Here is an 18,490-nt window from a genome sequence, read left to right as displayed (position 1 = left end):
GCAAATCAAAACCACAATGAGATACCATTTCACACCAGTCAGAATGGCTGCTATCCAAAAGTCTACATGCAATAAGTGCTGGAGAGGGTGTGGAGAGAAGGGAACCCTCTTACACTGTTGGTGGGAATGCAAACTAGTACAGCCACTATGGAGAACAGCGTGGAGATTCCTCAGAAAACTGGAAATAGAACTGCCATATGATCCAGCGATCGCACTCCTGGGCATACACACCGAGGAAACCAGAATTGAAAGAGACACATGTGCTCCAATGTTCATTGCAGCACTGTTTATAATAGCCAGGACATGGAAGCAACCTAGATGTCCATCTGCAGATGAATGGATAAGAAAGCTTTGGTACATATACACAATGGAGTATTTCTCAGCCATCAAAAAGAATGCATTTGAATCAGTTTTAATGAGGTGGATGAAATTGGAGCCAATTATACAGAGTGAAGTAAGCTAGAAAGAAGAACATCAATACTGTATATTAACGCATATATATGGAATTTAGAAAAATGGTAACCTGAACCCTGTATAAGAGACTGCAAAAGAGACATAGGCATTTAGAACAGTCTTTGGGACTCTGTGGGAGAGGGTGAAGGTGGAATGATTGGGGAGAATGGAACTGTAGCATGTATATTATCATAAGTGACCAGTCCAGGTTCGACGCATAAATTTTCCTCTGTTCATTTCTTTGCATTTGTGCTTTTTTAATAAAAATACTTTTAACTGTAAAAAAATAAAATAAAATAAAAAATTTATAAAAAAAAAAAAGCAACAAATGGAATTGAGTAATAAATCTCAAGAAAAAAAAAATAAAATTCAATTAATATCCCTTTTTTAGTCTTTCTTGATATAAGCATATAGGAACAAGGTTTTCCTTTCAGATCTCTTGGTAAACAGCTTCAGTTATCTAATGCTACTCTCAGTAAACCACTACAAGCGAATTATTTGAAAACTTACGGAAACAGTTTTAATCCTGTTATCAGATACAACAGGTCATATACAGATCACTACTGGAAGCTGCTGCTGCTGCTGCTAAGTCACTTCAGTCGTGTCCGACTCTGTGTGACCCCATAGATGGCAGCCCACCAGGCTCCCCTGTCCCTGGGATTCTCCAGGCAAGAACACTGGAGTGGGTTGCCATTTCCTTCTCCAATGTGTAAAAGTGAAAAGTGAAAGTGAAGTCGCTCAGTCATGTCTGACTCATAGCGACCCCGTGGACTACAGCCTACCAGGCTCCTCCGTCCATGGGATTTTCCAGGCAAGAGTACTGGAGTGGCCAAGTTCAACTAAATTATGTGCATAATTAAACATCACAAAAGCAGTCCTGCCCCAGACCCAAGAATATGCCATTAAGTGTGAACAGCCAGCAGGTTTATTTTGAATCTAAAAACTCTACCATATTTACGTAGGAAGTACGACTGTCTGGGGTTTGTGGTGGCTAAAGTATGGGTTCCCTGTTCTCTGCTGCCTAAAGCTATGCCTAGCCATATTGGAACCTGAGATTAAAACCAAAAAAATTAGTAACACTGATTCTGCCTTTACTTAAAACTTTGATATTTTGCTCATTGTAAATTTACATTAATTTTGATTTCAAAAATACTGCATTAAGAGATTGTTTAGGGCTTCCCAGGTGGCGCTAGTGGTAAAGAACACGCCTGCCCATCCAGGAGCTGTAAGAGACTCAAGGCACACAGGTTCAATCCCTGGGTCAGAAAGATCCACTGGAGGAGGCAACCCACTCCAATATTCTTGCCTGGAGAATCCCAAGGACAGAGGAGCCTGACTGGCTATAGTCCATGGGGTCACCAAGAGTCTAACACACAACTGAAGCAACTTAGCATGAACACAAGAGATTATTTATCTTGACTACTGAGCTTTTTGTGTACAGTCACTCAGCCCTGTTGGACTCTTTGCAACCCTATAGACTGTAGCCTGCCAGGTTCCTCTGTCCATGGAATTTTCCAGGCAAAAATCCTGGAGTGGGTTGCCATTTCCTCCTCCAGGGGATCTTTCTGACCAGGGATCAAACCCATGTCTCATGTCTCCCGCATTGGCAGGCGAGTTCTTTAGCACTAGTGCCACCTGGGAAGTTGTTTGGGGTGGCTCAGACAGTAAAGTATCTGCCTACAATGCGGGAGACCTGGGTTCAATCCCTGGGTCGGGAAGATCTCCCGGAGAAGGAAATGGCAACCCACTCCAGTATTGTTGCCTGGAAAATCCCATGGACGGAGGAGCCTGGTAGGCTACATTCCATGGGGTCACAGAGAGTCGGACATGACTGAGCAACTTCACTTTCACTTCACTTAAATTATATACCCAAGGTAAGCACTTCTCCACTCTAGTTCTGGCCCAGCTGCAGCCTGTATTCTTACAAAAGAGAGAAGAGCAGTTGGAACACTAAAGAAATCACAATCCAGCAACAGAGTAGCTCATAAAGTACACAGTGGGGTCAGCAAAATCCAAAGAGGTGCTGCAGTCATCTGTCAGTTACGGATGGAAAAAGACAAGCTTGGAGGCAATCAGAGAAGATCTTGAGACCTAAAGAGTCTGTGCTCATTTCAATATAATGATTTAAAAAACCAAATTCATCTCCACAACCTGCATCGTTGCTAAGTAATTAAAAAAGAGCTGCTAACATCATTAGCTCAGACTCCTCTGCCCCTACACATTTCCAACGTGACACAGAACTTGAAACCTTATGACTTCTCATTTTTAAAACTTCAAGAGCCTCCATGGGCTCACAGAAAACCCAGCCCCAAAGATAACAAAAGATAGGAGGTATGAAAACTATGCTGCTGCCGGTGCTGCTGTCAGCTCTTCTATGTGACACAGGACAAAGGGACAAGCATCAAGGTCTAGGACAACAAGACCAAGCATAGAACACATGTGGTGAGGTTTGAAATGGGATAAAAAAGAAGGAGATAAAGGTGATTCAATCAATAAATACTTTTTGTTTGCTTTACTGTATTTAAAATACTAGGACATGGAAAAGTAACAGTATAAAGCCAGGATACTATGTTTAAAACACAAAAACTGTAGACCATGAATACAAAAGCTGGTGGGAAGGAAAATTCAGCCTGATGCCCAGAAGAGAAGAATCTTAGCGAGGCCCTGAAGGCTGGCTAAAATGTCAATAGCAGAAAGCAGAGGTGAAAACAGTGACCAGAAACTCCCTCAAAGACATAAATGGGGACATAAAGCTCCCTAGGGATGGGAACTAGTGAACACTGCAAGATAACACCAAGGTTTTGTGCCTGGGGACTGTCAGCGATGGTGGCATTAAAAACACTGGGAGACTGGAGGAAGAGTGATAATGTGTAATTTTAGACATGGTGAGTCTGAGGTGACAGCCTGATAGTCAAGTGGAAATGTCTAGGAAGGACAGGGTTTGGGCACTAACCTCAAGCCCTGAAAAAAATTTATAGCAAGAGAGATGTTTGGGAGACAGCCAAAAAGAAATGACTGGATTCCATTATCCCAATCTGAAGTCAAATCTATTCAATAAATGTTTACTATGAACAAGGGATGAAGAGTATAGTGTTAGGCAAGACAGATAAAGTGTCAGCCTTCATGGATCTTATACTTTAGCAAGGGAAGATGAGCTGTAAGTATATAATTTCAGGTTGTGATTAAAAACAAAACTATTCAGAAAAATAATGCAGAGTAAGAAGACTAGAAAATAATAACAAGGGTGGGGAGGGGGCAGGTCACTGCTCAGTAAAGTGGTCAGTGAAGACATCTCTGAACAGAGACCTGAGTGCAGTAAGAGAGAACCCTGCAGATTCGAGAGGAAAGGTTTCCAAAGCAAAGAGCAAGCCTGAAGAAGGAAACAAGCTCATCACACCTTAAGACCAGCAAGGTCAAACAGTTCAGAGCAACAAGACTCCAAAGGGCCATAAGTTTGTATATAATTTCTCTGAAGAGGCTACAACCATCAACTGTAAGCGACCACCTACATTACAGAACGCTTCTAACTGCTCCCTCCTCCATTCTTGTTCATCTCCAATCCATTACCCATTTGCTGTTGGTCAGTTGGAAGTGGTATCTGACTCTGTGACCCCATGGGCTGCAGCATGCCAGGCTCCTCTAACCTCCACTATCCCCCAGCGTTTGCTCAAATTCATGTCCATTGAGTTGGTGATGCTATCTAACCGTCTCATCCTCTGCTGCCCACTTGGTTTCCACATGGTTACTACATGGCTCCTACAGCTTACCATCTTCACTCAACACTGAGATTCACTCATGCTGTTGATTTTTAGCCAAAGGTCAAAATCATGCAAAACTATGCATGAATGAGGAGTGCATGTATATGCATAAAACTAAAAGAAAAAATAAAGAAGATATAAATAGAAAATTCAGGATAATGGTTGCTCTTGGGAAAAAAGGAGGATGAAGGACGGACTCAGAAAAAAGAAGCTACAGGAAGGACAGAAGCAGTAAACAGGGGCTCCAATGGTACAGGTAATGTTTTATGTCTTAACCCAAATGATGAATATGTAAGTGCTCATTATATATTTTTAAACTCACATTTATTTTATGTGCATGAAATGTATCATAGGAAAATTTTTATATCTTCAGTATTCTTCCACTGATCTTAGCATAACAGCCAAAATGCTAACTGCTCCAGGCACACAGGCTCAGCCCTTCCCTTGCAAACAAGCACTTTCTTTTGCCTTGAACCCTGCCTTCTGACATCTCCACCTGAATAGTTCATCCTACTGTCTCCTCAGACTCAAGGATGTCCTCCCGGTCCCTTCCCCCAGGCCAGACCCTACTCCCTCAGAGCACTCTGTACATTCACAGCATGTATTACATTCCAAATTAGATAACCCAGGAGCTTAAGCCTTCCTTCCCAGAGAGGGCAAGGACCTTGCCTGACTTGTTCATCTTCCCTGGTAGGCCTCATACAGTTCCTTGCAGACAGAGTTAATCAAAGTTTTTGGCATGAATGAAGAGCAGAGAAGCAATCTGGATGGAAAGCACATCTCACATTAGTCTGCGCTTCTATCTTTTCCCCAGTCCCCATTCCCGGCTCCACTCCCATTCAAACAGCAGGCACGGCAAATGGTTAAGTTAAATACAAAAAGAAGAGTGATATGCAGCTATACTTTAAAAACAGGGTCCTCTGAAGGCCTACCTTATGAAATTACTTTTGGTAGTGGTGAAGATAATTAATTGGGAAATTGCAAAAAGAAAAAAAAAAAAACACTGAACAATACTTTGTGGGGCTTTATGAAATCTGAATCTCATCAAAACCACAGTTTGAGGAGGACAAATTCTATTACTGAATCCAATTCCCAGAGAGCTCAGTTTTAATCTACCGCACAGTACTGCCCTTTTTCAAGCTGGTCTATTTAATTAAAAATCATCAAATAAAAACTGTATCCAGAATGTTCATACTTATCTCTATCAATACAAAGGAAAGGGACACTGAATTTTAAATTACTGAGCGATTAGAAAGGGCTACATTTTTTTAATATGAAACAAATTATAAAGTATTTTTCACTATAGATATTTTTAAATGCACATAAGAGTAGAGAAAACAGCATAACAAATCCTCAGGTATCCATCACACACCTTCCGTAATTATCAACATTTTACCCATCCTATTTCATCTGTTCCATTACTGACTGAACGACTGTTGGAGTATTTTAACATCAGACTATTTCACTCACAAATACTTCAGAAGTAAGAATGTTTTCACCTTTTACATGAGCACAAGGCCATTTTCGCACCTTAGATTAACAACAGTTCCTTAAAATCATCTAATACTTAGTCCATATTCCTATTTCCCTAACTACATCAAAAACATCTTTTCTAGTTGGTTTACCAGGTGGCACAGTTGGTAAAAAAAACAAACAAAAAAAAAAACCCTGCCTCCAATGCAGGAGATGCAACAGATGTGAGTTAGATCCCGGGGTCAGGAAGATCCCCTAGAGGAGGAAACTGCAACCCACTCCAGTATTCTTGCTTAGAAAATCCCACTGAAGGAGGAGCCTGGTGGGCTACGGTCCATGGGGTTGCAAAGGGTCAGTCACAATGGAGCATGCACACACGGATCTGAATGAGGATCCAAACAAAGCTCATGTTTTATACTCAGCTGTTATGTCTCTTAAATCTTTTCTAATCTAAGAAAATTCCCTCCCCACCTTGGTTTTCCTGCCGCCTTACCCCACCAACGACATTTATTTGTTGAAGAAACAAAATTATTGGTCCCACGGAATGTTCTACATTCTGAATTTGACCTGTTTCCTCATGGTTTAGTGTTCAACTTTTTCTTCTATCCTTCTTATTTTATTTAAATTGGAATTTAGATCTAGAGGCTTGATTCCATTCAGTTCAGTCTTTTTTTTTTAAGCTTCCTATTGTATTGGGAAGATTCTATTACAAGAAATTTTCCACACTATTTAATTACCCCACAATGAAATTCATACAGGAAAAGCAGGATAAATGCCTTGATTCTTTATCAATTCATGATCAAAGACTTTAAATGGATGAAATGTCTCTTAATTATAAAGTTTTTCAGCAAACTGTTACGCCTCACTATTTGATAATGAAGACAAACTTTAACTATTTTTAAAAACTGTAATAAGCACACTGAGAATCAGATGTTGAAGTATTAAACTGAATCTGTCATCTTTAAAGTCACTTTTAACTCACTCTCAACAGCACTATGCTATAAGCCATCAAGTCAGAAACAAAAGTCTCAATTCACTCTTTTTTCTTCTTGCTGAATCTTTTAAAATTTTCTCATTCTTCCATTCCAATTTTATATTCAACAGCTGCTGCTACTGCTGCTGCTAAGTCTCTTCAGTCGTGTCCGACTCTGTGCGACCCCGTAGAGGGCAGCCCACCAGGCTCCCCCGTCCCTGGGATTCTCCAGGCAAGAACACTGGAGTGGGCTGCCATTTCCTTCTTCAATGCATGAAAGTGAAAAGGGAAAGTGAAGTCACTCAGTCGTGTCCAACTCTTCGTGACCCCATGGACTGCAGCCCACCAGGCTCCTCCGTCCATGGGATTTTCCAGGCAAGAGTACTGGAGTGGGGTGCCACTGCCTTCTCCAATATTCAACAGCATGCTAAGCTAAAGGCATTCTATGGGGCTCAAAAGACATAATGGCCTCTACAGTTAAACAATACAGAGAAAAATCAATTCCTGCTTTGATGCTCGGAGAAGGCAATGGCAAGCCATTCCAGTACTCTTGCTTGGAAAATCCCATGGATGGAGGAGCCTGGTAGGCTGCAGTCCGTGGGGTCGCTAAGGGTCGGACACGGCTGAGCGACTTCACTTTCACTTTTCACTTTCACACATTGGAGAAGGAAATGGCAACCCACTCCAGTGTTCTTGCCTGGAGAATCCCAGGGACTGGGGAGCCTGGTGGGCTTCCGTCTATGGGGTCACACAGAGTCGGACACGACTGAAGTGACTTAGCAGCAGCAGCAGCTTTGATGCTAGTTTAGAAGTCAGGCAAAGGGGAAATGTCCATGTTTTTCTTTCTTTTCATTTCACCTTCATTCCTTTAGGCCTAAAATATATCTAAGTCTTGGATTGCTCCTTTTTGCTTCAGTGACTATTCATTTGACTATCAGAAAACTAATGGTTGAACTTAATTTATTCAACACTGTTTGCTGAATGTTCAAAGAATATTTAGTAGCTCCTCAAAACTGTTTGATTTTAAATCAGTCCTTTTAAGTGTTTCTGCATACTTGGTTTAAGAGACAAACTTCAAATAAATGCTGTATTTCTCTCTAATGAAAAATGCCAGATACTTGGTATTTTAATACTGGGCTTTTAGGCCGATCACTAGAAATTCTCTTAATCTCATGGAGGATGATCTTTCTGAGGGCCTGACAGTCCACTCATCATCCTGCCTGGTGTGGTTTGACTTTTACTAACCATCATGAGAAAGACAAGAAGTAATATTGCAGCACGCACTGATGGGTACCTTCCCAACCACCAATCTCCCTTTCTCCTTGCTCACTGAATTACAGCTCTGTCCTTTAGGAAAAGTTCAGTCCCTTCCTTGCTCGTCCCAGGGGTGAACTTACTAAGGTGAAAGCACACGAGTGGTGGCTTGTTTCCCTCACAAGTGACAGAGTTGAAACTGGGCATATGGTGAGATGATCCTACACTAATGCAAAAGTAATTGAGCTTTTTGCATTGTCAAAATGTGCCATCTGACATTGAAATCCATTCTTAAATAAATGTGGTTATACATCATTTAAATGCACATTTCTCGCTTTATGTTTTTTCGCCAATGACATTACTTGCTGTTTATATTATTTTAGACCATGGAAATGATGTTAGACAAAATGCAAAGTCAAGAAATTTTCTTATTCAAGTTCAAAATGGGTCATAAAGCAGCAGAGACAACTTGCAATATCAACAATGCATTTGGCCCAGGAACTGCTAACAAACGGACAGTGCAGTGGTGGTTCAGGAAGTTTTGCAAAGGAGATAAGAGCTTTGAAGATGAGGGGCATAGTGGCCAGCCATCAGAAATTGACAACCACCAATTGAGAGCCATTACTGAAGCTGATCCTCTTACAACTACACAAGAAGCTGCCAAAGAACTCAATGTCGACCATGGTCATTCAGCATTTGAAGCAAATTGGAAAGGTGAAAAAACTCAGTAAGTAAGTGCCTCATGAGCTGACTGTCAATCAAAAGAAACTGTTTTGAAGTGTCACCTTCTCTTATTCTATGCCACAACAATAAACCATTTCTTGATCGGATTGTGATGTGTGACAAAAAGTGGATTCTATATGACAATGAGCCTTGATCATTGGCTGGACTGAGAAGCTGGACTGAGAAGCTCCAAAGTGGCTGGACTGAGAAGCTCCAAAGCACTTCCCAAAGCCAGACTTGCACCAAAAAAAGGTCATGGTCTCTGCTTGATGGTTTGCTGTTGGTCTGATGCACTACAGATTTCTGAATTCCATTACATCTGAGAAGTATGCTCAGCAAACAGATGAGACCTGCCAAAAACTGCAACTGGTGTTGGTCAACGGCAAGAGCCCAATTCTTCTCTATGACAATGCCCAACCGCACATTGCACAACCAATGCTTCCAATGCTTCAAAAGTTGAACAAATTGAGCTACAAAGTTTTACTTCACCCACCACATTCACCAGACCTCGGACTAACCGACTACCACTTCTTCAAGCATCCTAACAACTTTGTGCAGGGAAAACACTTCCACAACCAGCAGGAGGCAGAAAATGCTTTCCAAGAGTTCATTACATCCCACCAAAGCAAGGATTTTTACGTTACAGGAATAAAGTTATTTCTCAGGGCAAAAATGTATTGATTGTAATGCTTCTTATTTTGATAACTGTTTTTTTTTTTTAGAGTCTAGTTATAATGATTTAAGACTCATGGGCCAAAACCACAATTACGTTTGTAGCAAGCTAATAACTGGAACCATAGGGAGTGTAAGAATAAAGAAATCCACTGAGGAGAGCGGAGTGGAAAGGTGGCAGAAACCTGGGTATTTGATGACACTGTCAAGCCTAAATTAACCAAACCTGGACAGTTCAGTTCAGTTCAGTCGCTCAGTCGTGTCCGACTCTCCGCGACCCCATGAATCACAGCACGCCAGGCCTCCCTGTCCATCACCAACTCCCAGAGTTCACTCAAACTCATGTCCATCGAGTTGGTGATGCCATCCAGCCATCTCATTCTCTGTCGTCCCCTTCTCCTCCCACCCCCAACCTTTCCCAGCATCAGAGTATTTTCCAGTAAGTCAACTCGTCGCATGAGGTGGCCAAAGTATTGCAGTTTCAGCTTTAGCATCAGTCCTTCCAATGAACACCCAGGATCGATCTCCCTTAGAATGGACTGGTTGGATCTCCTCGCAGTCCAAGGGACTCTCAAGAGACTCTCCAGCACCACAGTTCAAAAGCATCAATTCTTCGGCGATCAGCTTTCTTCACAGTCCAACTCTCACATCCATACATGACCATGGGAAAAACCATAGCCTTGACTAGACGGACCTTGGTTGGCAAGGTAATGTCTCTGCTTTATAATATACTATCTAGGTTGGTCATAACTTTCCTTCCAAGGAGTAAGCGTCTTTTAATTTCATGGCTGCAATCAGCATCTGCAGTGATTTTGGAGCCCAAAAAAATAAAGTCTAACACTGTTTCCACTGTTTCCCCATTCACTTCCCATGAAGTGATGGGACCAGATGCCATGATCTTCGTTTTCTGAATGTTGAGCTTCAAGCCAAACTTTTCACTCTCTTCTTTCACCCTCATCAAGAGGCCTTTGAGTTCCTCTTCACTTTCTGCCATAAGGGTGGTGTCATCTGCATATCTGAGATTATTGATATTTCTCCCGGCAATCTTGATACCACCTCCATATGCCTGTTTATGTGAAATAATAAACTCTGATTGTTGAATGCATTTTTACTCAGGTTTTCTCTTATTCTAATGGCCAAGGCATCTGATACAAAGGTTTATCAAAAATTGCATTTGAAAAGAAAATGATGAAGGACAACCTAGAATAAAAGTCTGAAAAAACAAGTAATAACATGTCTTCAGTTCAAAAAAATTAGTTCTATAACTATAGAAAAAAACTTGTAAACTACTAGTTTAACAGTTAACTCAAATAACAAAGATCGAGGTACTTTTTACAAGTGGACTAAAAGTAACCCAGCACTACAACTTGGCTCAGGAAAATATTACAACCATGTTAAGTAATCCAGGCCTATACCCCAACCAGTAACTCTGAAGAAGTGGAAGTTGAACAGTTCTATGAAGACCTACAAGACCTTTTAGAACTAACACCCAAAAAAGATGTCCTTTTCATTATAGGGGACTGGAATGCAAAAGTAGGAAGTCAAGAAACACCTGGAGTAACACGCAAATTTGGCCTTGGAGCACGGAATGAAGCAGGGCAAAGGCTAACAGAGTTTTGCCAAGAGAACGCACTGTCATAGCAAACACCCTCTTCCAACAACACAAGAGAAGACTCTACACATGGACATCACCAGCTGGTCAACACCGAAATCAGACTGATTATATTCTTTGCAGCCAAAGATGAAGAAGCTGTATACAGTTAGCAAAAACAAGACCAGGAGCTGACTGTGGCTCAGATCATGAACTCCTTATTGCCAAATTCAGACTTAAATTGAAGAAAGTAGGGAAAACCACTAGACCATTCATGTATGACCTAAATCAAATCCCTTATGATTATACAGTGGAAGTGAGGAATAGATTTAAGGGACTAGATCTGATAGATAGAGTGCCTGATGGACTATGGATGGAGGTTCGTGACATTGTACAGAAGACAGGGGCCAAGACCATCCCCATGGAAAAGAAATGCAAAAAAGCAAAATGGCTGTCTGAGGAGGCCTTACAAATAGCTGTGAAAAGAAGAGAAGCGAAAAGCAAAGGAGAAAAGGAAAGATATAAGCATCTGAATGCAGAGTTCCAAAGAATAGCAAGGAGAGACAAGAAAGCCTTCCTCAGTGATCAGTGCAAAGAAATAGAGGAAAACAACAGAATAGGAAAAACAAGAGATCTCTTCAAGAAAATTAGAGATTCCAAGGGAACATTTCATGCAAAGATGGGCTCGATAAAGGACAGAAATGGTATGGACCTAACAGAAGCAGAAGATATTAAGAAGAGGTGGCAAGAATACACAGAAGAACTGTACAAAAAAGATCTTCACGACCAAGATAGTCATGATAACGTGATCACTGACCTAGAGCCAGACATCTTGGAATGTGAAGTCAAGTGGGCCTTAGAAAGCATCACTAAGAACAAAGCTAGTGGAGGTGATGGAATTCCAGTTGAGCTATTTCAAATCCTGAAAGATGATGCTGTGAAAGTGCTGCACTCAATACGCCAGCAAAGGAAAACTCAGCAGTGGCCACAGGACTGGAAAAGGTCAGTCTTCATTCCAATCCCAAAGAAAGGCAATGCCAAAGAATGCTCAAACTACCACACAATTGCACTCATCTCACACGCTAGTAAAGTCATGCTCAAAATTCTCCAAGCCAGGCTTCAGCAATATGTGAACCGTGAACTCGCAGATGTTCAAGCAGGTTTTAGAAAAGGCAGAGGCACCAGAGATCAAATTGCCAACATCCGCTGGATCATGGAGAAAGCAAGAGAGTTCCAGAAGAGCATCTATTTCTGATTCATTGACTATGCCAAAGCCTTTGACTGTGTGGATCACAGCAAACTGTGGAGAATTCTGAAAGAGATGGGAATCCCAGACCACCTGACCTGCCTCTTGAGAAACCTGTATGCAGGTCAGGAAGCAACAGTCAGAACTGTACATGGAACAACAGACTGGTTCCAAATAGGAAAAGGAATGCATCAAGGCTGTATATTGTCACCTTGCTTATTTAACTTATATGCAGAGTACATCATGAGGAACGCTGGGCTGGAAGAAGCACAAGCTGGAATCAAGACTGCTGGGAGAAATATCAATAATCTCAGATATGCAGATGACACCACCCTTATGGCAGAAAGCGAAGAAGAACTAAAAAGCCTCTTGATGAAAGTTAAAGAGGAGAGTGCAAAGATTGGCTTGAAGCTCAACATTCAGAAAACAAAGATCGTGGCATCTGGTCCCATCACTTCATGGGAAATAGTTGGAAAAACAGTGGAAACAGTGTCAGACTTTATTTTTTTGGGCTCCAAAATCACTGCAGATGCTGATTGCAGCCATGAAATTAAAAGACGCTTATTCCTTGGAAGGAAAGTTATGACCAACCTTGATAGTATATTAAAAAGCAGAGACATTACTTTGCCAACCAAGGTCCGTCTAGTCAAGGCAATGGTTTTTCCCGTGGTCATGTATGGATGTGAGAGTTGGACTGTGAAGAAAGCTGATTGCCGAAGAATTGATGCTTTTGAACTGTGGTGTTGGAGAAGACTCTTGAGAGTCCCTTGTACCGCAAGGAGATCCAACCAGTCCATTCTAAGGGAGATCGATCCTGGGTGTTCATTGGAAGGACTGATGCTAAAGCTGAAACTGCAATACTTTGGCCACCTCATGCGACGAGTTGACTCACTGGAAAAGACTCTGATGCTGGGAAAGGTTGGGGGTGGGAGGAGAAGGGGACGACCGAGAATGAGATGGCTGGATGGCATCACCGACTCTGTGGACATGAGTTTGAGTGAACTCCAGGAGTTGGTGATGGACAGGGAGGCCTGGCGTGCTGTGATTCATGGGGTCACGGAGAGTCAGACACGACTGAGTGACTGAACTGGACTAAGCAATATTATTAGAACTAGAGGCTTAAGATCATGGTGGCAAAGTCATAAAAAGCTCAACACTAATAATCATATTTCTGGAATAAATCAGGTTTACAACGTTAAAAGCAACATTGTAAAACAGGAGATTACCCAAAGGAGTTTACCAGGAGGGTGAAAGATAAAGAGACTTTATGACCTGAGAACAGGCCAAAGGAATTATTAATACAAATGCACCGTCTGGAAGAGAGAAGACTTACAGAGGGCATGATGGCTACTTCCAAGGGTTCTCCTTGGAAGCGGGGACAGGACTTGGTTTCATCATGTCAGAGAAAGGCATCAGAAGCAACAGTGGGTTGATACTGAAGATAGATTTGGTTTTAAGAAAGCAAGTGTCTAACCAACAGAGCAATCAAAAAGCCAAATAGGGGCTTCCCTGGTGGTTCAGTGGTTAAGAATCCAATTTGCAACGCAGGCAATACGAGTTCAATCCCTGGTTTGGGAAGATCCTGCATGCCACAGAGCAACTAAGCCCGTATGCCACAACTACTGAGCCCATGCACTGCAGCTACTGAAGTCCATGTGCCTAGGCCCCGTGCTCTGCAATAAGAGAAGTCACTGCAATGAGAAGCTCGCACATCGCAAAGAGTAACCCCTGCCTGCTGCAACTAGAGAAAGCCTGTGTGCAGCCACCACAGCCAAAAAAAAACAAAGCCAAATAAGTTATAATACAAGAGAGTGAAATTTACTGAGATGAAGTAAAGATGAAGTTGCAAACACAAAGAACATTCTAGAACAGTATTTTTCAGAATTGCAGCAGTACACACACATCATTGGTTGTACAAGACATGATTTTAACTGGTACCTACATTTAATCATATTATGTATTTATTTCACCATACATTAAATAAATGTACATACTAAGTTAGCCATCAGTTCCATGGTTTCACGAATATATGCTGTTTTAGGATAAGTGAAATAACAATGTAAAGTTCAACTAAAGGAAAACATTAAATCAGTATCTCTGATTTAACATAACTGGATATATTACTTTATGATTTGTTCGTTACAACCCCAGAATTTATATAGATAAGCTATACAAGGCCCAAAGATTTAAGGAAAAATTTTTGAGAGAAAAAATAACTTTAAAAAAGAAGGAAAAAACATTCAGTCAACTATAAGTAATACATGGAAATGGTAAAAATTATGAAGGTACCACAAAAACGACTGAATTCTAGACATGCTGCTTTGTAAGGATTCTTGCACTGAACATCCTAAAACTAAAGTTCCTCCTTTATCAAAGCTGTCTTAGTGTTCAGTGGTTCTATCAAAATACAATCATTCGTAACTACATCTACTCAAAGATCCTCCTTCACAATAAAATGGAAGAACTGAAATTTTCTATTATTTTCATCACACTCTCAGAAATTATGATTTTTAATAGCTAGAGCTATAAAAATGTTTAGAATCTTCACATAACTACTCACTTATTACAAAAAACTAACACTCTTGCATCTAATAAGCATTTACTGAAGCCAGGAACTGTGGTGGACACAAATCTGAAAGTAAATTTGCAAGTATTCATTTGAAGGATCTACTGAGAAAATTTTTAAAACATACCCAAGGAGAAAGTCTTTACTATCATGTTCAGTGAAAGTATATATGCATTTTAATATGACTGAAGGCCAAACTATTTTCTATGCTACCCATACACAGACAATATCTAGTACATGAACGAGATTTAGTTTTTAAATTTATTCGGTAAGCTCTGCCTTATAGTCAGGATTTCATGCTCTTGCTTAAACATATTTTGAAAATCCTTGGTGAAGCCCTAAAGGCAATCTGACAATGTCTGGGTGAAAAGTCCGCCTACCTCTATCTTAAGGCAGTGTATGGAGGCATAGCCTTTCTAAAGCCTAAAGAAAGTAATGGGCCTCTGGAGGAAACAGTGCCACAGTATACTTCCTACCAGAGGCGTTTTTACTGACTAATGAGAAGCCTGACCTTTTCTTCTTTCCCAGCTCCTTAGGCCAAGAGGTACTTGATGGTTGGATAATCAAATAACCAGTGACATCTAACATGTACAAGAAACACTAAAACTTAAACTTCTTGTCCCCTGAAGACATTTCCCCATGTGTCCACCCCCAAATGGATTTCAACCAAAGAAAAATAATCAGCCCAGAAAGACCTCCTTCCTACCTCCTGAGTGTGCTCCTTGAAGACCTGCAGTGGCCCTGTGGCCCTGGCGGTATCCCAGAGCTGTAAGGAGCCATCGCCACTACAGGTGACCAGCACATGCTCATTGTTCTCACTCCAGGTCACATCAAACAAACCATCATTCCAGTCAAAGCTACAGCAGGAAAATTAAAACCAAAAAATCTAGTTACATAGGCAGCTGAACATACAATAACAATCTTTTTTTTTTCCAGTGTATCACATATTTTAACACAGTATCTCACAATGTCTTCACAAATATGGGAGATTCGTAGAGTAGGCCACTTGATAGATGCAGAAACAAGTGCAGAGAACCTTACAAGAACAGCCCAGTCATCAGAGAGCTGCACGGCAAATTAGGGCTTCCAACTAGAAATATGGCACCATTTACATGAGAACACGCTGCCACACTTGAGGGCTCACTGTCTTCTGTGGTTCAAAGGAGGGATCAGCAGGCACTTGAAAGTATCAATTTAGATCAATAATTTCAGTGTTTCCCGTAAATCTTTCACCTGAGGTACCAGCAGGTAGTTATTTTCTGAGGAAATTTCCTTTCCTTTCTCTGCTCTTGACTAACTCTGATGGGAGGTGTTAATGAATTTAATAGTCACATAGACAAGAAAAGTACATAATGAAGAAAGGGAGAGAGGTAATGATTAGTTCCTGAATGAGTAAAGCTAACCTACAGTGAGACACAAAGGTGACTTTCCCGGTGGTCCAGTGGTTAAGCATCCACCTTGCAATGCAAAGGATGCAGGTCTGGGAACTAAGAGCCCACACACCCTGGGCAACTAAGGCCACACACCACAACAAAAGATTCCACGTGACACAACAAATATCCTGCGTGTCACAACTGAGACTCGATGCAGCCAAATAAATTAATTAATTTAAAAAAAGACAGAAAAGATAGGAGTGTCAAACAGGATACCAACTAGCTCACATTTTTGTATGTTCAAGTTTTTCAATTTATAAGTGAACGCTGAACAAGGGATTTAGAAGTGACATAATCACAAGTTAATGGCAAAAATCAGTTCTATACTATGAAAATCCTGAAGGCTTTTTTATATTACAAATTAGAACATGTTACTGATCACAAAGATTCAAAACCAAAAGCAACAGAGAATACATGTAATTTTAAAAGAACCATCTTACCTTCTAAAAAGCCTAAGCCCAGATTCATTTTGATCCACTATTAGCAGAGTTCCACTGCCTAAAGGAGAAAAAAGTTGAGGTCAAGGCAAAGAGGTATCAAGAACTGAGGACGCTACAGTCACAAATTTCTCCCTAAAGTTCCTTGAGACCACATAAACAAAATGATCAGGACTGTGCTCTCCATTTCTGACTCCCGACATGGTACTTCAATAATTAAATATTAAATTTACTATCTCACCTACACTTGGATTCCAGACAGCTGAACAAGGGAGAGATAGTTAAGTGCATCCTCTATGGCCAGGATGACATGCACACAAACCTCCCAAACGTGTGGGATCATTCCTATTCACAGGTGAGAAAACTCAGGCTTATAGACACCAGGGACTGCACCTTCTACTATAATACATCACACTGCCTCCACAAAAAACCTAAAATACATTGTGTGTGATTTTAAAACACATACCTGGTGGATTTTACCACATACTTGGCAGTAAAGTGCTGAACACGATATACCATTACCTGTTGCTGCTGCTGCTGCTGCTAAATCACTTCAGTCGTGTCCGACTCTGTGTGACCCCATAGACGGCAGCCCATCAGGCTCCCCCGTCCCTGGGATTCTCCAGGCAAGAACACTGGAGTGGGTTGCCATTTCCTTCTCCAATGTGTGAAAGTGAAAAGGGAAAGTGAAGTCGCTCAGTCATGTCTGACTCTTAGCGACCCCATGGACTGCAGCCTACCAGGCTCCTCCGTCCATGGGATTTTCTAGGTATGAGTACTGGAGTGGCTTGCCATTGCCTTCTCCGTACCATTATCTACTAAGAGGAATTATTTTACTGAATATCAGTGTATTTTAGAAAGTTGCATTTGTTACACGGTTGGAAGAAAAAAAAAGCTCTATTTATACATGATGGACTTTTAAAAAATACCAACTCCTTTTAGGGAGATTTTTTAAGGATTTAATTTAAAATATCATTACAAACTCACGAATCTTCAACCTTATAAAGGTGGGCAAGTTTTGCAAATCTGAATTTGCAACCACTAAAAGCTAACAGTGAAAACATAAAAAGCAAATATTTCTCTCCCTCTAAGCTGTAGAAATCAGTTTTTTTTCAACTGTATGATTCTACAAAAAAAAAACAACAACTATCGCGATCTGATATTATGCAATGAATTGTTTCATACAATTTCAGTGTGTAAACAAGAGCAAGGAAATTAATTAAAAGAAAGTCCAAAATCAAGAAAGGAATCCTGCCTTTCAACCAGAGACAATTAACTTGAGCCTCTAACTGCCTGTATATGTCTTGTATTCCTCCCAAGACAACAAAGGACTCAGAGTTTCATGAATTTCTCGCTGCTTCTTGTGGGGAAACTCCTAGCGTCTGTTCATTGGAAGGACTGATGCTGAAGCTGAAACTCCAATACTTTGGCCACCTGATTCGAAGAACTGACTCCTTGGAAAAGACCCTGATGCTGGCAAAGATTGAAGGCAGAAGGAGAAGGGGATGACAGAGGATGAGATGGTTGGATGGCATCACCGACTGGATGGACATGAGTTTGAGCAAGCTCTGGAAGCTGGTGGTGGAGGGAGGCCTGGAGTGCTGCTGTCCATGGGGTCGCAGAGTCCGACACGACTGAGCGACTGAACTGAACTGAACAGGGTGCATCCTTACGACGCACAGCCTGTGGTGAATGTGGTCCAATTAGCCGGTACTGCGGTGATTCTGCAGACCGTCTTCCAAGTGCCGTGGGTCCGGTCGGACCGGTCGGAGGGGCCACACGGGTGCAGCCAGCTCTCCGCCGAGCCTCGCGTACCCGGCGGGGTGTGTGTCGTGCGGGAGGAGTCGGTGCGCTCTAAGAGTAAGGACTGCGGACACTAGGCACCTTGCACATCCCGCTTCCGCACAGTAA

The 18,490-nt window shown here is 41.4% G+C and overlaps 1 protein-coding gene across 1 annotated transcript in view; it reads right to left on the bottom strand.

Annotated features, from left to right (window-relative positions):
• PEX7 (peroxisomal biogenesis factor 7) overlaps positions 1-18,490 on the bottom strand; it is an 83,594-nt gene that overhangs the window by 64,647 nt on the left and 457 nt on the right. The window contains exons 2-3 of the mRNA XM_055433132.2: positions 16,583-16,640; positions 15,416-15,566 (exon numbers count right to left, since the gene is read on the bottom strand). Of these exons, the coding sequence (XP_055289107.1) occupies positions 15,416-15,566; positions 16,583-16,640 (209 nt within the window). The remainder of the gene's footprint in view (positions 1-15,415; positions 15,567-16,582; positions 16,641-18,490) is intronic.

The sequence above is a fragment of the Moschus berezovskii genome, chromosome 10 (assembly GCF_049115385.1).
Source record: "Moschus berezovskii isolate FMDL1 chromosome 10, NW_MosBer_1.0, whole genome shotgun sequence".
Lineage (NCBI taxonomy): Eukaryota > Metazoa > Chordata > Mammalia > Artiodactyla > Moschidae > Moschus > Moschus berezovskii.
The sequence above is the reverse complement of the archived record's forward strand: the minus strand, read 5'-3'. Positions and strand labels throughout refer to the sequence as shown.